The sequence below is a fragment of the Pleurodeles waltl genome, chromosome 8, assembly GCF_031143425.1.
Source record: "Pleurodeles waltl isolate 20211129_DDA chromosome 8, aPleWal1.hap1.20221129, whole genome shotgun sequence".
Lineage (NCBI taxonomy): Eukaryota > Metazoa > Chordata > Amphibia > Caudata > Salamandridae > Pleurodeles > Pleurodeles waltl.
Window position 1 is genome coordinate 595,581,415 of NC_090447.1, and position 23,122 is coordinate 595,604,536.

Genomic DNA, 23,122 nt, shown 5'->3' on the forward strand with positions numbered 1-23,122 from the left:
CGCCACCTGATTGATGTTGCGCTGTAATGTGGATTTGGTGTCCTCAATGGCGCCCAGAATTTTGTCAAGAGTGTCTTGCATTTTGTTTTGCGGCTGGCTTTGCGTGGTCTATTCATTCTCCCCCAGTGGTGCATGTGCCGGGGTATCCATGGTCTTACTCTTATGCTTGCCCTTGGGGGGCATTTGCCAGGCAAGTAGGGGCGACTCAGCGAGGCTAGCGCCCAGTGCGCTTAGGCCCAGAACCACTAGCGGTCCCCCGCAAACCGAGTGCTCTCAAGTGCGCCTTGCTCAGTCCCCCCCTTCGCACAATTTCTGCTCCATAGGCAGGGGATCAGTTTTTGGCTAAAACGGAGCTGACACTCTATTATGGTTCTGCGTTGCTGTATGCATAAGTGTTTGGTTCAGCAAGGACATTCGATCCGGTTCGGTCCGGTCCAGCAAAGGGAGCCCCGTACCCGGCAACACGGGTCCCCGACCTCCAACACAGGAAGATGGCAGTAGGTGACGTCAGGTGAATCCCCGTTGTCTCGCCCCACAAAAGACAGCCAGCGCTCAGCCCAGGGCACCCGGGGCGCGGTAGTTTGCGTTGTGGGCCCCCAGTGGTTCCCGGGCAGCAGACCCCAGGGCTCCGGCCATGTGTTCCCCAGTTGGACACGCTCGAAGTGGACTCCTTACCGGGTGGTTCCGGAGGGCCTCTCACCTCCGTTTCTCACAGGTCTGCGTAGACTCTCAGTCAGGGGAGGGCGTCAGGCTCCGTCCTCCAAGCAGAAGGCCGGCCGATGCTGACAGGGGCCTCCAGCAGGCGCTCCGGGCCTCACCCCATCCTCCGGGCGGCACCGCCCTCGAGGCCAGCGCCGGGCGCCGAGCCCCGCTTTATTCGAGGCCGCGGCCCAGGTCCGCGCCGACGCGCGTAAGTCCGTCCAAGGCCGCCCCTCAGGGCCGCGGCCGCACCCCGGTCGCCCCGCCCGTGACGGCCGCTTCTCCGCTGCTCCCCCGCTCGGGGAGCTCTCTGGCTCAGTGCGTCAATGCTTCACCCGCCCGCCGGCCGGCCGGCCGGGCCGCGGCCTCCTCGCCGTCCCGATCAGCCCGGGACACTCAGGGACCCGCTCCGGGGGGGTAAGACCGCACCTCCGCGATCTCCCCTTCCACGGCAGCCGCCGCTTACCGCTCCGCACACCGGAGCACCCGCCTCAATGCCTCCAGGCACCGATGCAGAGTCGGCCCCTCCGGAGCCGATCCTTCAAGCATGCGCCATGCTCGGCTCCGTGGCCACGCCCCCTCGTTTTACATTGAAACTTAAGATCGAAATACATCGCAGCAAAGTTGTTTTTAAAAATAAATTTAAAAAATCTGGATGCCACTTGGAGCTGAAAACTTATGATGTGCAATTGGCTCAAAGTTGACAGCTCGTAGTGCCTTTCACAATTTAGATATCTTCATAAAGTCAATATTGTTTTTTCACGCAATCGTCGCCCTCTACTGGACCGAATAGAATATGGCACTTTGGAAAATGGACGCTGCTAAATTTCTGTCCTCCAGAAAAGAACATAATAAAAATAGTGTGACAAAATAAATTCATTTTGTTCAGAATATGTACAGAACACGCAGCCAACGTTTTTTATAACACGTCCTCAGAATGGTTATCTATTGCACAAATGTGCGTGATAATGCAGGTAGATTCCGCGGAATATTATCCATCATTTAGCAAAAAATATACAGCTATTTTGTAAAACTAGTGCAAATGAACAGGCTTAATGATCCACAAATTTCAAATTGTGCTGTAATTTTCCTAAATGTATTTTTCATCATAACTCAGACTATATTTCTGAATAGCATACTTGAACATTTATGTCAGTGCTAAGGTCGCATAATCCCCAACATGAGAAGTAATGTCCGTACACTTCTAATATTGGTGGCTATTGTATTTCTTTTATATAGTGGTAATGGTTTATTGTATAGTTAATTTAAACCATGACAAAAAAGCATCTACAGTATTATTAGAAATCGTGCGTTATAAAACATACAAAATGTGAAATTAAAACATGCTTGCAAAGCACACGGTTCAATCGGCCTGCGTAACTGATGAAATTAGAGGTATGGTATTCTGTTTTAGCTTTAAAGAACCTAAAAAGTCACAGGGGCTCCCGACAATATATTATTATCATGTCTCCTTATATTGACAGCCCTTTCTAAAAGAGCGGAAGTTACTGCCATGAATATAATTAGTCACGCTGCCACCCTCACCAGTATTCCGAACTTTAAAAGATTAAACTGTACGAGTGAAGTTTGCAGCCACTTCTTCTGGAGGAACGAAGGCCCTGATTTATACTTTTTGGTGCAAAACTGCACCAACGCAGTTTTTTACCAAAATGTTTAGCACCGGCTTTCACCATTTCTGTGCACCAGTCTGGCACCATATTTATGGAATGGTGCAAGCCGGTGCAAAGGGTAGGCTAGCTTGAAAAGAAATGACATTAGTCTGGTGGGGCTGGCGGTATGGAAGAAGGGGGCTTTGCCCCAAAAAATGACATTTGGCAGGTTACAGTAAAAAATGACTCTAACCTGCCTAGAGTCATTTTCTGACACAAAACTATCCATACTACATGGCTCCTGTCTTAAGAAAGACAGAAGTCATTCCCACCACCCCAATGGCCAGCACAGGGGACAAGGGTCCCCTGGACATGGCCATTGCAGCCTGTGCCTTGTATGGGGGCACATTTCTGGGCCCCCATGGTACTTTAAAAAATAAAACTAAATACCTACCTGTACTTATCTGTACTTACCTGGGATGGGGTTCCCCATCCTCCGTTGTCCCTCTGGTGTGGGTGGGGGTGTCCCTGGGGCCTGGAGGGGGCAGCTGTGGGCTTATTCCATGGTGTTCCACCATGGAAATAGGACCACAGGTCCCCTAACGCCTGCCCTGACCCAGGGGTTAAAAAGTAGGGCAAAGCAAGCTTTTCACCATTTTTTTTTACTTCTCCTCCCTCCCGTGCACCATTTTTGCATGGGAGTATGAATATGGCATTAAGGCCATAGTCATTTTTTGCACGGGAACGCCTACCTTGCATCTCATTAAGGCAAGGTAGGTTTCCACGTCCAAGAAATGACCTTAACTCCATAAATGTGGCGCCAGACGGGTCTAGCACCAAAGTATATATATGGAGTTAGTTTTGCACCGAATTAGAGTAAAAATAAAATAAAAAATGACACTAATTCGGTGCAAACGGAGTATAAATATGCCCCAAAGTACGGGGCTCATGCACAGGTGATATGCTAAAGGACCTAGCTTCATAATAACATACTCCTATGCTCCTTCCAAATTCATGGAAGTTTCGACTTGCAGGAGATCTCTGATGTTGGCATGATGCCAGAACGGAAGTGGAGAAGCTATTATTTAGTACATACCAGAAGGAAGTGTGTTGGCATAGCTGCTTGTAGTTGTTACTGTAAGGGCTAATCACTACCCAGGCATGATTCCTTTCCAAAGCCCTTCTGACCTTCCCTAGGAAATAACTTTAGTTGCCGCTCAATTAACCGAATTGAACCCAAAAAAAAACTTTATTCAAGGTCTTTTAGCTCAATAGATTCCCTCAAATATACGCTTCCACTCCAATGATATAGAGTGCCATCTCCAGAGAACCTGAAATTAAAACATTGGTTGATGTAAGGAGTCTCCAGTGAGTAGCTTACGTTTTAGCCTGATTTGTTCACGGGAAGACATTTTTGTGAATATGGCATAAACATGTCACATTGGGCCAGTTCCAAGAATGTAATTAGACTTCCTCCAAAGGACTCCACCTCAAAGGCTAAAGAAGGAATCAGCTGTTCTTTTAGTGCACTAAGCGGGGGTTCTACAAAGGGATTTTATGTTTTTTCTGGCCGGAATGCACGGAGCTGATAGAATGAGCTTGTGACATTAGGGATGCCAGAGGATTACAATATCCATCTCTTTTTTCAAGGCAAACTTTAAGATATTTGTTGTCTGGAAGTCTTTTTACTTTTTAAAGATTTAATGAGCAGATAAATACTACAAAAAATAAATAAAGCCCAAGCAGTACAGCCAGTTATTATGGCAGTATTACAAATAGCAAGTGGATATGAGAAACAGCAGCAGTAACAAAATTACATACAAAACAAACCCCATTGGCAACTATTGCTAATGGTGGTTCGTACCTTATTTTAGGCTTGCCTTACATTGACTTTCTACTTCTCACAGCAGCTTTAAGGAAGGAACCAACCGTAAAACATATCTCAGCTGTTCAGCAGTCGCAGATGGAATAATGCTTATTTAATAATAGTTTTAGGTAGTATTTGTGCAAACAATAAAGAAATTACAGAAAAATATAAAATGCAACAGCATTTGTTCTGCAGTGCCATCACAGGGGCAGGGCGGAGCAGTGCCCTCCCCCCCCCCCCCCCCCCCCCCACACGGGGCTAGACTAATCCCAAAGGCACAGGAACTGCCAAACCATACCTGCTCTAAAACTGAAGAACCTCTCCCACTGCGTAAGGCCTCAAGACAGATATAGGGCAAGTTCAGCAGAAGCAAATAACCTGTAAAAGGTCTGTACATGGTGTTTTGTCAATTCGATGTTCAGCCTTCCTGTTTATTATTTATTATTTTTTCCAGTGTAGCAAGTTTTGCATTGTTTGTAGCATGATTAAAACTTACACAGAAGCAGATTTAGCATTTACCTGTGAAGCTATCTCTTCCCTGCAGTGTGTTCTCGGTTTCTCAGTCTATTCTTATGCAAGGATTGACTTTTCCTACAGGAGCGGCTCCGTGGCTAGGGGGGACGGAAGGAGGGGGCGGGGTTGATGGAAAAAAAAAAAAAATTAAATAATACTTTTTTTAAAACGTACCTCTGCTCCTGCGCTGCGTGCCGCTCATCCCCTGTCGCTGCTGCAGGCACAGGGTCCTGCGGCAATCCGGACACTGCTCAAAGCAGCATCAGGATTGGCTGGAAGCACCCAGCCAGGGTGCTCCCAGGCAGACTGGGAGCCTGTGCAGGCTCTGGTTGCTGGGCTGGAGAGAGCCTACAGCGCATGTGTGTTTGGCACACACATGCGCTCTGAGGGGAGTGCACAGAGCACTCCACTCGGCTTGTCACCCCAATGCTCCGCCCCTTTTATACGGAAAGGATAATAAACCGAGTTTATTATCCTTTCCGTATAAAAGGATTTGCAGAGGTTGCTGCTGGCGGGAGCGACGCTCCTCCGCCTTTACGGAGGAGCAGCGCCTGCTTTCCTAGTTCCCAAAACTACCTTAAAGTGTTATGGGAGTTATTTTAATTTAGTAAGTTTACTTCGGCTAAAAATACAGCCTTAAAAAATCTTTAAAAATATAAACAATCTTACAAAAACATAAAAAATGTATTCATATGAATTTATTAAACATTTAAAAAGCGTGCATTTTTCTGAGAGTGAAAGCATGCAGTTTGCAAAGATACTCACTCCATCTGCCTTGTTAATTAATGTACATTGTCTTTTAGAAGTGGTTGCATTTCCTCAAAGTCATGGGTCATTGGAAGTGATGTCACGTACCACTTTATTCACAGATTACATCACATGAAGTGCCATCTCACAAAGTTTGACCCCCATGGCAGGTTGATAGTTATTTTTATTCACTTTATTAAAACCCAGAGGCTGCCTACTAAGACTAGGTGAATGTGTATAGGGCCAAACAGCCAGCTACTAATACTAGCAAAAAATACCTTCTTTTAGAAGATCAGTAAGAAATTGGTTATATAATGGCAGAGCAGTCCATGTACTTGCAAAAAGCCAAAACAAAAATGTGACGGTTCACATCCCTACCTATCTCTAAATTACTTCTCTATCAGGGAGCATGCAGTTGATCTAAAGCAGAGTATGTTTGTTCAACATTTAATGTCACTAAACAAACACAAATGGGTTGCTTCGTTTGGTGTGGTATGGTGCTACATGTCGATATTCTAACATATGTATATATACGCAGTGCTTCATTTTTGCTGATGCTCAGTACCAGTACTAAGTTGTAACCTTCACTTAATTATGACAGTCCACCTCATGGTGGTACTGTCTTTTTCCAACAATAGCAAAGTGTTTCACAATTTCATATACTTATAAATCATAGTGAACCCGCATGTATAGTCCATCCTTACAGCTCTTGATGGCGTGGAATAGTTAAAAAAAGGTCACATTTGCATCAGTGTGAAGGTTAGTAGGTACACTGGAATTGGCATTTGGTACTCCTAGCAGGGGCAGTGGGTGGTGGGGCCTACTGAGAAATAATTTTTGGCTTAGGCACTTACTTTTTAAGGTCCGGCTTGACAGCGTAGGTGTCGCCAGAGACTTATGTGAGGACCACCAAGAGAGGATCTTTGACACCGCCCACATGTTGGGAGCCAGGAGTATATGTTTTGATTTGGCAGAAGTTGTGTGCATCCACAAAATTGCTTGCCCTAAACAGCTGTTATCATTTTGTTTTTATCCAGCTGCCTGAGAGTGAACCCGTAAGGGGCACATGGATGGCACTGTAATGCTGTTAAAGTGTTTTAGATAACAAGATGATTTATGGTGTTTTTCTCTGGCAGCATCACAGATATGAGGAGGCAGTCGTTAACATAAATGGATTTTTAGGTCTGGCATGATAGTGCATTCATAATCATAAACTATACCTATTGGCATTGCCAATGCTTGTTTACAAATAAACTACTATTTATATGTAGCTGTGGTGCAAAATCACACTCTGCAGTTTGGGTGCTCCCATTCTAAAGGTCATTTCTCATGTCTTTATATCAACCTGTCACTCTTCTGTTGTTGCTAAGAGGCAAACTACTGTACATATCCCAAGTGAAGCGTAAACGAACTAACAGTCTGATGTACGAAGTTTACACTTGTTACATGTGTTTGCAAATTGCACACTGACTTTTTTCGAATGCAATCTGATTTTGTGTTCTGACCTACGTATAGATAATTCGATTCACAAAACTGCAGGGCCTCGTCGTGTCGCGCCCAAAATGACCTGTCTAATTTGTTAAGTCACAATTTGCGACCCCCCTGTGATTTCCTACAATCACCGAAATGGTGGCCTGCCTGGGAAAGCAGATAATCATCCCTGTGATAGCTTTACTAAGCGGAAACGTTTTTTTTTCAAAGCAGCCTGAATTCATTAGAGGAACCGGAGCTGTTTTAAAAAAGAATAAGAGGTTTCTGTTTGGAAAACTTAAGCGAGAGCGTGCAGTGATCCCCCGAACCACTACCTACTCCCTCTGAAGCTGCTATACTGATTCCTAAAGGGGACACCCCCTCCCCTTTGCAAATGAGTTACTACCTCAACTTTGGAGTGGGTAAAAGATCAATGATTTGAAACCTTAACTACCATTGCAAACTATTTATATATATATTGTACCGGCTCGTGGAAGGAATGCCCTCTACTCACCCCATTGAAATCCTGATGTGGTACGGGTTCCTAAACCAAATGTGTAAATCAGAAAAAAGTTTTCGGATTAGTACGCTTAAGAAAAAGTGATTTAGCGGTAACAAACCCCATAATTTAGGGTTTGCGACTGCTAAATCAGTTTGTACGTCATGCTGCAATCCTCCCAACATCTCGGCAGAGAGAGACCCATCTTGATGAAGTCGTTCTTAACAAGAAGCACACTGTTCTTCGTGGAAAAATCAGGTCACATGTTTATATACAGGTTTAAATACCGGTTTTATATTTTGCACTTAGAACCTGCATGGCTTTGGTGTGTTGTTGGTACACAGTAATTTAACGGGATTGTAACATTGTCTTTTTCTCACCCCTCTCCTTTTCTCTCTTCCCTTCATCTTCGCTTTCCTATTTCCTCCCCACCAACCATTGTTTAGCCTGTTTCAGCATCTGCTGCACATGTGTTGGGTGAAGTTTGCAGGGAAAAACAGGAAGCAGCCATTCCTCTTGTTCGGCTATTTTTGCACTATGGCAAAATTGTACCTTTCATCAGTGCCATTGCTAATGCTGAAGTAAACAGAACTCAGTAAGTACCGTGCATGTTTTACATCTGACTTTTTTTCAAAATCTTTTCTAGACCGAGGGGTCATGCATATTTAAAGTTTTTTGAAAGACATCATTGTATTTCATTGTGGGGTGAGATCACAGAGGCTTTTTTTTTATTTTTTTAGCAAGGATTGCCTGCGCATCTATGCGTGCTTGTGTTTCTGAGCTGCTCATATGAGATGCTGAGATTTGCTTATGTGGGATGTTCAGCCCATCGGCGAGCAGGGTTATCTGAACATTCCATGTTATATTGCTTTGCTTATATCTTGGCGAAATTCTGCCAGCACCGTCTCAATGTTTCATTCCGCCGTGGAACGCGGCGAATTCTTATTTTTTACCCAATAACAGTTGAATATATTTCTGAAAAGAAACATTATTGAGATATTCCTGTGAAAATCCAGTGGTTTATGAGGAGATAGTCCAAGCACCAGAAAGCTCTCCCTCACTGACTCGCCAGCAGAGCGTAGCAAGTGTCATACGAGATTTCATCAGGCATGGTTTGGGGCAGGCAGAACTGAAGTTCTGTTTTGTATCTCAGTCCTCTGGATAACGATAGTCATTTCTTGTATTTAGCTCTCTGTTACTCCCCACTGATAGGAACTTCAGTCATCTTGTTGAGAGACTGTCAACTGCAGCTCCAAACATTACATTTGAAACCTACTCAGCCCACTACCATACATGTGTGTGTCGCTTCCTGCTTTGGATTCTGTCGTATTTGATATTTTAATAGCACAAAACTTCCACTGGTGTAGCGGTGTCCAAACAAGGTTTTTGACAATTCACCGATTGTATACAAGTTGGGGCAAAGGCTGGAGTCTGAGAAGGGTAGGCACTGGGATGGTGTTCTGGTTCACCCCATAAAGGTGTTTTGTTGTAGTCTCCTGCTATATATACTCTGCATGCCTCTGTTCTGTGTAGGACACTGCCTGTTTTGTAGTCACATAGTCTATGTTTTGGTTTTTGTCTAGTTACCCCAAGAGAAATTGTATATTGCACAGAAGCAATTTCAAAACATTTCCAGTTTTCTGCACTGCATTAGTGAATTCTGTTTTGTTTCACAGTGCCCACATTCGTATTTTTTCCTCATTTTGCTTCTTTCCAAGCATTTCTTCAGATTTCTACATAAATCATATTATTTTGCTTTTGCTCTTTCCTCAGCCTTAATCTTCTGGGGCCAAAATAGATTTGACACAGTGTAGATGCAAGAAAGAATCTCAAAAGTTGTTTTAGTTGACAAAACACAAAGTAAAAGTATACCTCCCATAAAACCAACCTGAGCAGCAAAAGACTGTTGGAGTTCTAAATTTTCATTATGGATTCTTGACTAATATTCATGAACACTGAACAGCTCCACCCAAGACTTAATTCCCCATCACCCATCAGCACAGGAAGTGACATCACAAAATCTCCCATTATCCACCTGCACACGAAGTGACATCACTCAATTTCTTATCAGCCAGCTGGACTAGAAGTGACAGTACTGGTTTTCCCACAAGACCCATCTTTAAAAGAAGAAGCCAAGCAAGGGGACTTCATTTCCCATGTCTGATCAGCATAGGAAATGATATAACAGCACTCTGCACTCCTCCCCCTCTCAAGACCTCCTTAATGGCAGCTACAATAGAGATGTGCATTGGGTGTGCCACTGGTGCACCAAATGCAAACACATCTGCGCCTGTCCATGCCTGGACCTCACCCAGAGCCAAGAACCCCAGTCCATTCATCTCCCAGTGATTCTCACAGCAGCCAGTAGGTCACAAGACCCCAGATGCCATTCCCCCACCTGCAGCCACACCACCCTTCACACCATGGTGTAAGCTTTCACCTGTACCTACTGCCAGTTCTCCAGCAGCCACCCTCCCATATCTCCCACACAAATACTAACAATACCCTGAACACCCCCTCCCAACACACAAGCACCAACACCTATACCCACATCTTACACCACTTGCCATAGCAAACCCTCACCTCAAAACCCATTTGCATGCATGGTTCTCAACACATGGTTTCTCAGCAAACTCACAACTGAGCAGCAATGCACCTGAGATCCTCTTCATTACAGAGACCTGGTTGAACCTCTCATTGGCTCCCAACATTCCCACGGCAATCCCAGTAGGCTACACGTTCAATCGACAGGGCCTCCTTTGTAGGCCGGGAGGAGGGCTCGCTATAATCTACAAGACGTCCATCAAATGCACAACATCCACATAGAATGCCACCCCATTCGTGGGATAGCTGCACTTCAAACTGCAAAACTCTGAAAACTCACCCTAGAATGAAACCCTCGACTATCGAACACCAGGACCACAAGCCTCATTTACCAGCCTAATCAACAACTTCACTGCTCTTTTCTCCATCGACCTCAGACCCTACAGTCTCTTTGGTGACCCTAACTTTCCCCTGGAAGACTGAAATGACCCCTGTTCCACAGCATTCCTCAAAAGCTTGAGCAACATCAGATTCACCCAGCTCATCTCAGAACCAACATGCACTGCATGGCACACACTAGACACCATCTTCACCACTGGCCACAGCATCAAATACAACTACACCACACCACTCACCTTGATCAATCCTTTAATTATCCACTTCCAAATCAACACACCTCAAGTCAACATCCCTACCAGGTTCAGCTTTTCAAGCCGCAGCTTGTGCAGAATCACAGAAGTAGACCGTCTCAGCACCCTCAGCATGGATCAACCTAGCCCCTCAGACAACCCAGGTAAGGACATCAACAACTGGATCAAGCACTGCACGGACGTCCTCGCACCCATTAAACCCAATAAGCACAGTACATCAAACATACAGGCCAGCTGATAGACAGAAGATCTATCAGACAACAAAATGTGCTGTAAACAGCTAGAAAGGAAAAGGAGAGCCATCCAGAACAACTACAGAACTACCTACCAAGCTGCACTCAGATGCTATCACCAGCAAATAAGAAACACCAAGAAAAAAGCACTAGTGGATGGCATTCAAGGAAACCCCAAAAGCTTGAAGGAGTTCTTCTTGATCATCAAGGATCTTACCTTGCCCCATCACTGTCAGCAACATCACTGCCTCCCACCAACTCTGTGACAACCTATCCAAATTCTTCCATAGCAAAACATCTACAGCAATTTTCCACACCAACCCAACTCCAGAGAACTCATCGCTAACCTGCTTACTTCCAACAAACACAGCCACCTGATCGATTGGACAGCCCTCATCAGAAATAACACTTCTGCAATCATGCGGACCATCCACTCACGGGCCGCAACAAAACCATGTCCCCACCATATCTCCAACCTGTAAATATCACCTGTCAATATCACCTATCAGCACCAGCCTGACCCACATCATCCACACATCCATCACATCTGCCACTTTCCTTGATAAATGTAAACTTGTAGAAATCAACAACCTCCAAGAAGCCCACTTCCGACCCTAATCAACTGAGCAAATTCCGACCCATCTCTCCACTCACCTATCCAGCCAAATTGATTGAGAAGGCCATTATCAAGCAACTCATAATCCCCCTCCAACTTCACCATCTTCTAGACAACTCCCAGTCAGGATCCAGAAAGAACCACAGCACTGAATCAGCATTCATTCTGGCCACCGATGACATTCAAATCATCTTGGACTGGGGAGAAACTGGAGCCCTCATCGTGTTCAAACTCTCTACGGCAGTCAACACTTTGTTCCACAACACTGTCATCAGAAGATTCCATGAGACTGGCATACAAGGATCCGCTCTTAAATGGATCAGTTACTTCCCCACTGTAAGAACCCAAACGTTTAGGATGCCCCCCCTTCACATCAGAGACCAAGAAACTGATATGCAGAGTCCCACTGGGATTGTCCCTCAGGCACAACCTTTTCAACATATACATGGCACCCCTCGCCAACATCATCTGATTATAAAACATCACTGTCATCTCCTACGCCGAAAAACCCCAAGTCATCTTCACCCTGACGGACGATACAAGCATTGATAAAACCAACTTCACCACCATAGTAGCAGACTGGATGCGATCAGACTGCCTGAAGCTCAACTCCAACAAGCACTGGTCTTCGTCAGCATGACCACCCCATGGGAATCCACGGGGTGGCTGCTGGAGCTAGAACCAACACTCACAGACCATGCAAGATATATAGGTATCATCCTAGACAACAAGCTCCACATGACAACTCAAGTCAACACAGTGTGCACCTTCTGCTTCTACAGCCTATGCATGCTGCAAAATATTTTCAAATGGTTCCCTCAGAACATCAGACAGATCGTCATGCAAGCACCCATAACCAGCAGGCTGGATTATGTTAATATTCTCTCTGCTGGAATCTCCAAACAACCCATACACAGACCATCCAGAACATCACCGCAGGGCTAGTACTCAACCATCCATGCTGTATCCACATCACACCACACCTCAGAAAGCTTCACTGGCTCCTCATTCACAAGGGCAGCCAATTCAAATGTCTCACACATGCAAAGTCCTACACAGCACAGGGCCAGAATGCCTTTACAGCCAGATACACTTTCATCAACCCACCAGGCACCTATGCTATGCCTGACTCTCATTCCCACACATTCCTCCCAACTGCAAGAGCAAAACTGGAGTTAGCTCATTCTCCTACATTGCACTCAAGACATGAAATGACCTCTCCTTCAACACATCAGAGCCTCCTGACGTCTTGAGTTTGGACGTAGCTCTTCGTATAAGCACCTTGGGGACCACACACCTACAAAACTGCCCTAGCACTTGGATAACCTCTGGGGTGATTAGTGTGCTATACAAATGAACATAACATACTTAATACACAATAGAAAGTTCTGGAAGCTCCGTCCCACAGGCTCCCTCTGGGCTGTTCAAACAGAAGGCACAGTTTTCTGGGAGCAGGTAAATTCTCCAGGATACCAGGGTCAAACAAAGAATGTACAGCTGTGTGGCCTTTAAGTTAGTAACAATCAGTCTTGCATGGTATGGGAACCTCTTTTTAATCTCTATTTGCTACTTCTCCACGGCCAAAATTTTATTTGAAAAGCTAAATCCCACAGTCCTCTACAATAAACAATGACTGTATTATAGTAATAAGTGCTTCTCTGTAAAGGATCTACAGAAGAGAGAAAACATGAAACTTGCAAAGCACTTATTAAAGAAATAACTTGAGTGACTGAGACCTAGGCCCAGGTCATGTCATGTCATCCACGAGAGCAAAGATGACAACCTAATAATACAGTTAGCATGGCAGAATACAATGATTATGTGCAGACCCCTAAAATTAATTGGCTAGTACTATGAACAAAGACTAACATTATTTTTGAAAATGTGTAAATATGATTCACAAGTGCATGAACAGTTAAATTGCACTGCATCAGTAAATTTTTGCAAAATCCTGTTGAAAATTTAGTGATGATTATGTCCACACTAAGGCCCGCATTATGATCTTGGTGGTAAAAACTGCCAAGATCAGCGCTGGCGGTCAACAGACCGCCAGCGCACCGACCTCCGCGCCAGCCGTATAATATTTTCCCTGCTGGGCCGTAACATTGACAGCTGCTCAAAATGGAGCCAACGTTGGTGTGCGGCGAATGCCATGCCCGTAGATCAGGGAGTGACCTGCGCGACGGGGCACTGCATGGGGTCCCCTGCACTGCCCATGCCAAGTGCATGGGCAGTGCAGGGGAGCACCGCTTCTGCCAGCCTTTCCCTGGTGGGGAAACCCGCCAGGGAAAGGCTGGAGGAGAAGGGATCATTATCCGAAAGGCAGCACTGCTTGCAGCACTGCTCTGTCGGATAATGATTTCCTCCACCCCCAGTCTGCCTGGCGGCAGTAGCCTGGCAGTGGAGGAGGACCGCCACAGGTGGCCCTCCCTGTGAAAATTATATGGCGGTTCAGACCACCGTGCCGGTGGCGGTCTTTGACGGCACCGGCATGGCGATCTGAACCACCAGGGTTCATAATGAGCCCCTAAGTAAGCAACATCCAGGGCCTGTGCTCTAACAACCCTAATGTGATATTCAGTAAGAGCAAGATTGTTTAACTTCTCTATCCAACCTTTCTATGTAAATTAGTTTAAGATATCTGTACACCTCAAACTACATCTCCACCAAACATTTTCCTAAATCCTTGCTGTCGAGCTTCCTACACACCCTTAATGTGGAAAGGGGTCACCAGTATTGTTTATACAAAAAAGAGATTAAGGTAAAGAAAGATATTTGTCAGTTACAGTTCCTTGTGTACAGAAGCAGCAACTTCTAAACAGCACATATCCCGCTGAATTGTATACTCTGTTATAGTACCATAAGGTTGCAACCATAAAGTAAACAAAAAAACATTTCTGGAAGATTTAGAAATCATTATTCAAGATGAAAATCTGCTACTGAAGCCTTCCTAGTTCTCGCTCAAGGGTATTCCCTCAGAATTCTTCAACTACCCCTGCAGTTTCCCCACACGCAAGGATAATGGTTTGTCTGACTGATAACAAATGAGATCATTGATGCTTTGGAACTTCAAAATCACCTGATACTTAACTACCAAAGCTCCACAAATCCCTGTGGTTACATCACCTATCCTTTTGGATGGAGAATCAGCATAGTGGCTTTAAGACACATTGCATATATACTTCTTGGAAAGCAGTGTGGCCAGCCTCCCCATAATTTTTCTACCTTAAAAGTAGAGGGTATGTCAACTGTAGACTTTTATTGATGTAAAATAAAAAATAAAATATTCCTTTAGATATCTTGTAAATATTTTCAGTACTCCGTAGTATTCAGTGTAACTTTTCCTTACAAGATGCTGCATTATTTTGTAGCTGTATCTTAAACTCCGCACCTTGCACAACTTTCATTAAATACTGACCCAATACTGAGGAAATGGAGTAGGGGCAAGTATTGAAAGCCTGGAGAAGCTAGAGCCAGTAGGTTACAGTGCCTAAAATAAGATCCAATAATATAGACATGATGTTGAAGATCTGTATATTTTAAGCAGGGCAAATCTCAGGGAGAGAATCGGGGAACTGGTGGTCTAGAGCCCTAGTGGCAAAGGGTTTGCACGTGAAATTGAAATAAAATGGATTATACTATGAGGAGAAGGGGAGCAAGGATGGCGCTTTCTGGTCGAGGTTTCAACTCATTGCCCATCAAAAGTGCTGAAGGGGGTCTTTCAGGGTTTTAAGCAGTACAGATGCTCGGTGAATTGAACATGACCTCTGTTTCTACATCCAAAACCCTGTTTTTACTATGAGAGGTGTGCAACCTGAAAAAGGTAGGCAGAAGTGGTCTCAATGTTGCTATTCCTTTACTCAGGACAACAGAAAAAAATCCTGCCTCTGCACATGCACACCCACATTGTGAAGCATTCCATGTGCAATTGCATAGGAGTAATGACAGCTCCAAAAGTGAGAATCTTAATGGTACCAGAGCCCACGGATAGCCATCGTCTACATTCCAAGGGAGTTACACAAGATCAGTACTGTATTCTGCAGTTTATATCCTCAGATACCATGCTATTTCAAAACACCCCTTCACATTGTATGCATAAACATCTGCTTGAAAAATAGCTTTTGTAATTGTTTCCTCTGTCTTTATGTCAAATAACCCTCTTCTTACCTTCCATCCTCTAAATTGCATCATTATCTGGCTGTCGTATTCTCTGTTATTGTATTTCTGTTAATACCCCACACCTCATGTTATAGATCATAACTTCTCTTTCTTCTGAACCATATGCCTGCAGCCTAACAATACTTTAACTCCTGTAGCTCCATCAACCATCTCTGCATCCTACTAATCCCTTAATGGTCTCACCTAACTTCTCTTAATTTAATCTGTCACAAAACCTTGCAGAAATGTGTAGAATGGTGTCCTTGAGAACACAAGATTAGTCTCAATAACCAACAATAACCAGTAGATTAAGCTCTAACCTTGGCTTCTGAAGAAGGATTCTTACTCAGCACAAAATGCATTAACTCCTTAGCAGGGGTAGTATGTGCTGTATAAATATGATTACTGTACAATATTGGGAATACTTACATTGTACTGGATCCACCAAGGAACGAATTCCAAGCTTGTTGGAGTTAACAGGGTCAGGCACAAATTATGTCTGCACCCAGTCGTCTTATTTGAAGATGTGCCATAACACTGCACCCACAAACTAAAGTTTGCTTGAGAAAAGAAGTTAGTGATGGGGTAAAAATCCATGTTTTTCCAGAGCGGTAAAATACCATCCACATGTTATTCCAATTCTATCCTCATTTACATGGAATGGGGTGGTAAAATCACCCCAGTGTGATTTTGAAGGGTGCAGTAACAGTTTTACTCTGAGCCAATTTGACTGCACAGTAGCTCGGTGTGATTTGTTATGCGGGCCTTAATTGTGTAGAGAAGGACCTAAGAGATGGGGAAAAGGCTGTTTTTCATGCATCTCAATGGTCTTTATTTCAAGAAACATCTCCTTTTTTTTCCTCTTTCAGAGATCCAAACACCATATTCAGAGGGAACTCATTAACCTCCAAGTGCATCGATGAGACCATGAAATTGGCAGGGATGCATTACCTCCAGGTCACGCTGAAGCCCATCATTGACGAGGTAGCCAGGGCTCATAACCTTTTGTTTTATTTGTTGTGCTCTTTAGCCCGAGGTGGCTTGTGGTAACTGGATGAATCCTTGTTTACAAGGCTCTCTTCAATTACTCAAGGCCCAGGGGTGCTGACTCACCCAAAACCACGAAACGTTGAATTGCATTATATACACAAGCACATTCAATCTGAACTTTCGAAAAGCACGCTGCCTTAAGCCATAAACTAAATTTATCCAGCCCTGTTGATGGTTTGCCATGAAGATTAGGTCAAGGAGTTCTCACAGTGTCCACTGCCCTGGAGATGTCAGCACTAAACATAAGTGATCACACCTAGGAATATGGTCGTTTAGAGCTGCTCATTAAACTTGACTGTTTCAGAGTGCTTCCTGGTTAGGGGTGGGCAGGCACCGAATAGATGAAGAAAATTTGTGTTTTGATGGGCAGGCCAGTTATGGTTGCAGTACGAGCAGAGTGGACGTGTATATAAGTATGAAAATGAGAAGAAAACTCATGGACATTTAAGTGTCGGGTGATTGACAGATCATCTTGCACTTATTGATAAGGGGTTAGGTGTGCAACAATCCAGTACCATACAGCTAACTTTTCTCATCTGAGTGACACAAGTCAAGGCCAGCTTTCTTCTGTTACTACTGTAATATAGATTATTTGTATGGGAAGGCGGTGCATGTCCTGGGTTCTTGTGCTGTGTGTTGCTGTCCAAATACTGAATTCATGACCAAGTCCTGCTAATGTTCCTTTACTATGCAGATTTTGAACACCAAAACATGACATTCCACAAACATAGAAGTAAGACTACGATTATGCATCAACAGCAGTGCACTGAATTATTTGACTCTGCTCACCATCATACAAGACATATACAACAAAGAACTAAGGGAAATTAAATGCAACTTTTACACAAATCATTACTGATGGTCTGCTAACTAGTCCTGCACTCGAATACATGAAAACTTGATTCCTCGTGTGTTCAGTAGACTCTCTTTAAAGCCTGGACGTGTGCTAAATATGCTTAAATTTGCCAGACTGGTAAATACGAGATGCCTGGTTACCCAGTGGATAGGGAAAGTGACTTTAGCTTCAGAACAGTAGTATATCTGTTCAGCTTATCTCCCCCACCTTTAAATGACTAGACATTTTTACATAGTGCCTGAATGACGTTTATGCGCCTTTGGGCTGCGTACAAGATGTGTTGGTCGCACACTGATGACGTTATTGTTTGTTTCTCTGGGTGGTTTCTAGAGTTAGGAAGCAGAGCTGTTGTCACTAGTATTTCCCGTCTTGCAGTGTTTAATATCAATTCTGTATTTGTGCACCTGCTGAGCACAAGCACTCCTTTTTGGGGACCGGGACTTGATTTTCATCATCATGCTTTGACCCCCTGCAGAAGAGAGATAGGCAGGAAAGGGAGAAGGGAGGAAGAGGATAGAAAAAGAGAGACAAAAGTAGAAAGGGGTAAAAAGAAGTTTGCGAGACTGACATGAAGCAGTAGGAGGTGTAGTATAGGGGATGAAAGAGGGATGAGGTGGAATCAAGACTAGGCAGCCTGGGGATTGGGCACCTCCACCTTCCACCAGCATCAGAGCTGGTCTCCCCAGGGGCCTCTTGCATTTAAATCTGTATTTATTCTTACAAACTATGAACTGATTTGGACGACCTGTAGCTTTCAGATCTATAGATATGCATTTTTAAAGAAGATAAAGGAATGGGCCTATAAAATGGCGGGGAAACATTATAATGGTAATATACCCTGGAACCCATTTAAATGGTGCCCTATAGGTTCCGGGTTGAGCCTCTCTGTTTCTTCGTGAAAGTGTAAACTAGATCCTCGGTGTTGAATTAAGATGCTTCGGAATGCTTGGGCAGTGGAGGGAGGGGATATTTCAAAACCGTTGTTGCCCGTGCTGCCACATTTATTTTTGGTTATCTTCTCCGTACAGTTTGGCCGTCTTGTTGTTTCCTGCCCGTGAAACTGAGCAACAATAACGAAAACCCACAGATTTCCTTTCGCAGTGACTCAGACTTTATTTCACCCATCGCGGCTTTTTTTCAGGAAACCACATCTACCCCAAAAATATTTTTTGAAGGATCATCTTGATATTGGCCGGAGCAAACATCCTGGTCCGGTTTGATGGAAACCATCCTCGTGTTTTTCTTCTTTAAAGCTTTGAGGATGACTTGCTAAAAACTTAATAGCATTGGAATCTTTAATGTCGGTCAGTGGTGCAAGGTCTTATGTGGATGCAGTAATTTGATCGTGCCATTCATTCGAATGCCATTGTGGTGGGGAGTGCCTGTTCATTTGTTACAAAAAGGCCAACTGTACCTAGAGATGCACTTAGTGTCTGCCCCGCGTGGAGTGTGAGCTGAAAGCGCAGCTTCCGTGCTGTCACTCGAAGCAGTTCAAGGACTTCATAGTGAAAATGCATTATACATGCCCGCAAGCCCATAGAACAGTAGCTGATGTTAACAGTCTGCAAAACTTTATGCACTTCTGCACCACTTGACACACACAGGTGCTTTGGCAGGAAAGGGCATAAAGCATACCCTTGCAATGAGCATTTAACCCTACTCTTTCCACTACTCTCAGTAGCCTGAATCAGGGGCTGGTAGACAAAGGCCCACATTTCTGGAATACGGTGTAGGAGATGGTGCACATCTATTTGTTTTGCGCTGTAAAGCCATTTGTTTCGTGCCAAGGTTTCTCTGAATGTGGTTGTGAGTTGGGCGCAGTTAGGAAGGTCTGCATGTGCTCAGCACCTACGCAGGGTCGAAATTCTGTCAATGGTTTAAGTAAACCTCGAAAACTTCATTGCTTCTTTTGTGGTAGTAGGGAAAAGTGATAAGGATCGGTGATCTTACGGAAGGTGGTGAAGTTGGGCATGATAAATTATATTAGAAGAATTACCAGATTGAACTAATAAAGTCCTTTTGTGGTAGAAGTTGCATATGGAAGAAAATGACTATTTTTTACTTTAAACACACATTCGCACCCAACCCTGAAGCACCCACCTAACAAACACACCGTCCTTTCTCTAGGCCCACTCCTTTTCTTAATCTCCCCCACCAATGTGTTGTTGTTGCTCTGTCTTGGCTAGTCGTATTAGCTAGTATTGTGTATTTTACTTCTCCTTCCACTCCTAACATAAAATATTTTGTATCAGCATCTCCCGGATTTCTTAGTATTTCCTCCAATAACCTCTCCTTTCTTCCAGGAGATTTCCAGGTTTGTACGCAGCCACTGTGTGGGTGCTGTTTCTGCTTTTCTCACATAGTCTACAACATGTATTGGTAGAACACATACACTTTTTTTATTTTTATTTAAAGCCTTGTTCACTGAAAACATAACCAGTGGAGTTACAGCATACCACAAGCACCACAAAGAAGAAAACCCCCTCAGAAACTGAGGTCACTCAAATCCTGACTTTATAGCTACCCAGAGTGCTTTTCAGATTTTATCAACCCGTGCAATAAAACACAACAATACTCCACAACTTACATAGGGCCTACCAGAGAAAGATAGGGGACAGCAGAATAACAAATATTAGAAATGAAAATATTTATGTGCTAAATCTCAAACCTGACCCCTCTATCTGGAAAACACCACTGTTAGAAATGGGGTCTCTAGTTGGCAGCGCATGATTTGCACCCTGCCCATGTAGGGACCCCCACTCTAGTCAGGGAGTCATACAGCTAAGATGACCCCTGTTCCCCCCTTGGTAGGCTGGCCTATCTCGGACGCAGTACCTTAAGTATTTGTGTGTGTGTGTGTATACACACACACACACACACACATATTTGTGTGTGTGTGTGTGGGTATACACACACACACACACACACACTCTCTCTCTCTCTCCAGTTTAAAAGAAATAGCCAATATTTATCAGAGTGAAACAAGACTATAACAACACAAATCCAACATACACAAGTAAAACTACAAATTGTCAAAGATTAAATCTTAGGATAGCACTTACAAACACAATAGCTCTATTAGAAATGGGGACTCTAGTTGGGAGAGTTTTCCAAATAGGGACCACAATCCTAGTCAGGGTAAGTCACACACAATCCAAATTAGCCTGTGCCCACCTTCAGGTAGCTTGGAATTGAGCAGTCAAGCTTAACTTAGAAGGCAGTGTGTAAAGTATTTGTGCCATAAATCATGCTATAACACAGTGAAAACACCATAAAAATACACCACACCGGTTTAGAAAAATATATGATATTTTTCTAGGTAAATTAAGGTCAAAACAATAAAGATTCAATAAGCACAAGTTGAAATATCACTTTTGCAAGATTAAAAACTCTTAGATCTTAAAAATCAACAGTTGTCTCTTGTGTGCACAAAGTACCTGGTTTGCTTCAAAATTATCATGCACGGAGACCGCAGAGGAGGAGATGCTTGGAAAAATGAGGTGTGCGTCAGATTTTCCGACGCGGCACAGACGATGTGTTGTTTCTTTCCACGCTGCAAGGGGCTTTGCGTTGATTTCCTGCACACAGTCTTGGTTCCTCACTGTAATGCGGGGATCTTTTGATGCTCATGGACAATGCGTGGAAATTCTAGGCATGTGGGACGAAGTCACAGGCGTTACGTCAATCCCGTAGTGGATGCGTTGAACTTTCTGTCACACAGCAGGTGCTGCGTTGAATCTTCACTCAGGAAGTCAGGCTGCATCATTTGGCTCAGCTGTACGTCGATCCGGTAGGGCTCTGCATCAAATTTCCAGTTGCAAGACACGGTGTGATTCGATCTTCATTCAGGAAGTCGGGCTGCATTGTTCAAGTTTGCCTGTGCGGCGATTTTGTTGTCGCAAGGCAAGCTGTGCGTCGTTTCCGGCAGAATGTGAGTCAATTTCCGACGCACAAGGAATTTCCTTGCAGAGATGAAGTCTTTTTGGCCCTGAGACTTCAGAAAACAGGAGGCAAGCTCAATCCAAGCCCGTGGAGAGCACTTATCAGCAAATTCAGAGGCCAGCTAAGCAGCAGGGCAACAGCAAAGCAGCGGTCCTTCACAGCAAAGCAGTCCAGGTGAATCCTTTGGGCAGACACGCAGTTCCTCTTGACAGGTTGCAGGTTCAGGTCCAGAACTGTCTGATTTGTTAGGGTCAGGGGCCCTGTTCATATACCCCAAACTGCCTTTGAAGTGGATGAGACTTCAAAGAGTGGTTTTGAAGTGCACATTGTCCCCTTTCTGCATAGGTCTGTCTGCCAGGGTCCATTAGGGGGTTTGGAAGTCCATTGTGTGAGGGCAGGCCCTTAGCCTATGAAATGTAAGTGTCAGGCCCCTCCACCCTTCCAGCCCAGGAAAACCCATTCAGTATGCAGATGAGTGCAGGTGTGACTGAGTATCCTGTGTTTGTGGTTGTTTGGGTGAAATGCACAAGGGAGCTGTCAACCAGTCCAGCCCAGACATGGATTGGACACAGGCTGTAAGGCACAGATGGATTTTAAGTGCAGAGAAATGCTCACTTTCTAAAACTGCCATTTCCAAAATAGTACTATAAAATCCAACCTCACCAATAAGCAGGATTTTCTATTACCACTCTGCCCATACTAAACATGACCTGTTTACCCCTTTCTAAATCTACCACTCATACAGCACGTGAGGGCAGACCTAATGCTGGCCTATGAAAGGAGCAGGCCTCACAGTATTAGAAAACGATTTTAGGAGTTTTCCACTACCAGGACATATAAAACACACAAGGATATGTCCTGCCTTTTACCTACATAGCACCCTGCCCTATGGGTTACCTAGGGCCTACCTTAGGAATTACTTATATGTAGAAAAAAGGGAGTTTAAGGCTTGGCAGGTACTTTTAAATGCCATGTTGAAGTGGCAGTCAAACTGCACACACAGGTCTTGGAAGGGCAGGCCTGAGACATGGTTTTTGGGCTACTTATGTGGGTGGCACAATCAGTGCTGCAGGCCCACTAGTAGAATTTAATTTACAGGCCCTGGGCACATATAGTGCACTTTACTAGGGACGTACAAGTAAATTAATTATGCCAATTTGGTATGAGCCAATGTTACCATATTTAAGGGAGAGAGCATATGCACTTTAGCACTGGTTAGCAGTGGTAAAGTGTGCAGAGTTCTAAAACCAGCAAAAAACAGTGTCAGAAAAGTGGAGGGAGGCAGGCAGGCAGGCATAAAGTTGGGGGATGACCACCCTAAGGCTGTAAGGTCTAACAAGCTCCAACTGGAGCTATCATGGTGTTGCTCCCAACAGTCTGACACCATTCGCAAGGGAGTGCAGGTCAGTGTCAGAGTTGCACGGACCCCAGGTACAGTACCTTGGAAAATGGTGAGGAAACAAAGACGTTGCACAGAGTCAGTGAGTTGAGTTGTTGGTTCCTTACTGCTAGTTAGCGGAGGTGAGGCATTGGTTCCATATAGTTGCAGGGGAGATGATGCGGTGCCATTGGCAAGGCACCAGTTCCTTATCACCTGGCAGGGTCAAGGAACCCAGCATGTCAAGATGCGAGGCATCAACTTCATGGGATCGCGATCACACCACGGGG

The 23,122-nt window shown here is 44.4% G+C and overlaps 1 protein-coding gene across 7 annotated transcripts in view; it reads left to right on the forward strand.

Moving 5' to 3' along the window:
- RASA3 (RAS p21 protein activator 3) overlaps nucleotides 1-23,122 on the forward strand; it is an 821,322-nt gene that overhangs the window by 602,470 nt on the left and 195,730 nt on the right. For all 7 annotated transcript variants that reach the window (XM_069204628.1, XM_069204627.1, XM_069204630.1 and 4 more), the window contains 2 exons: nucleotides 7,852-8,000; nucleotides 16,476-16,590. In XM_069204628.1, coding sequence (XP_069060729.1) covers nucleotides 7,852-8,000; nucleotides 16,476-16,590 — 264 coding nt within the window. The remainder of the gene's footprint in view (nucleotides 1-7,851; nucleotides 8,001-16,475; nucleotides 16,591-23,122) is intronic.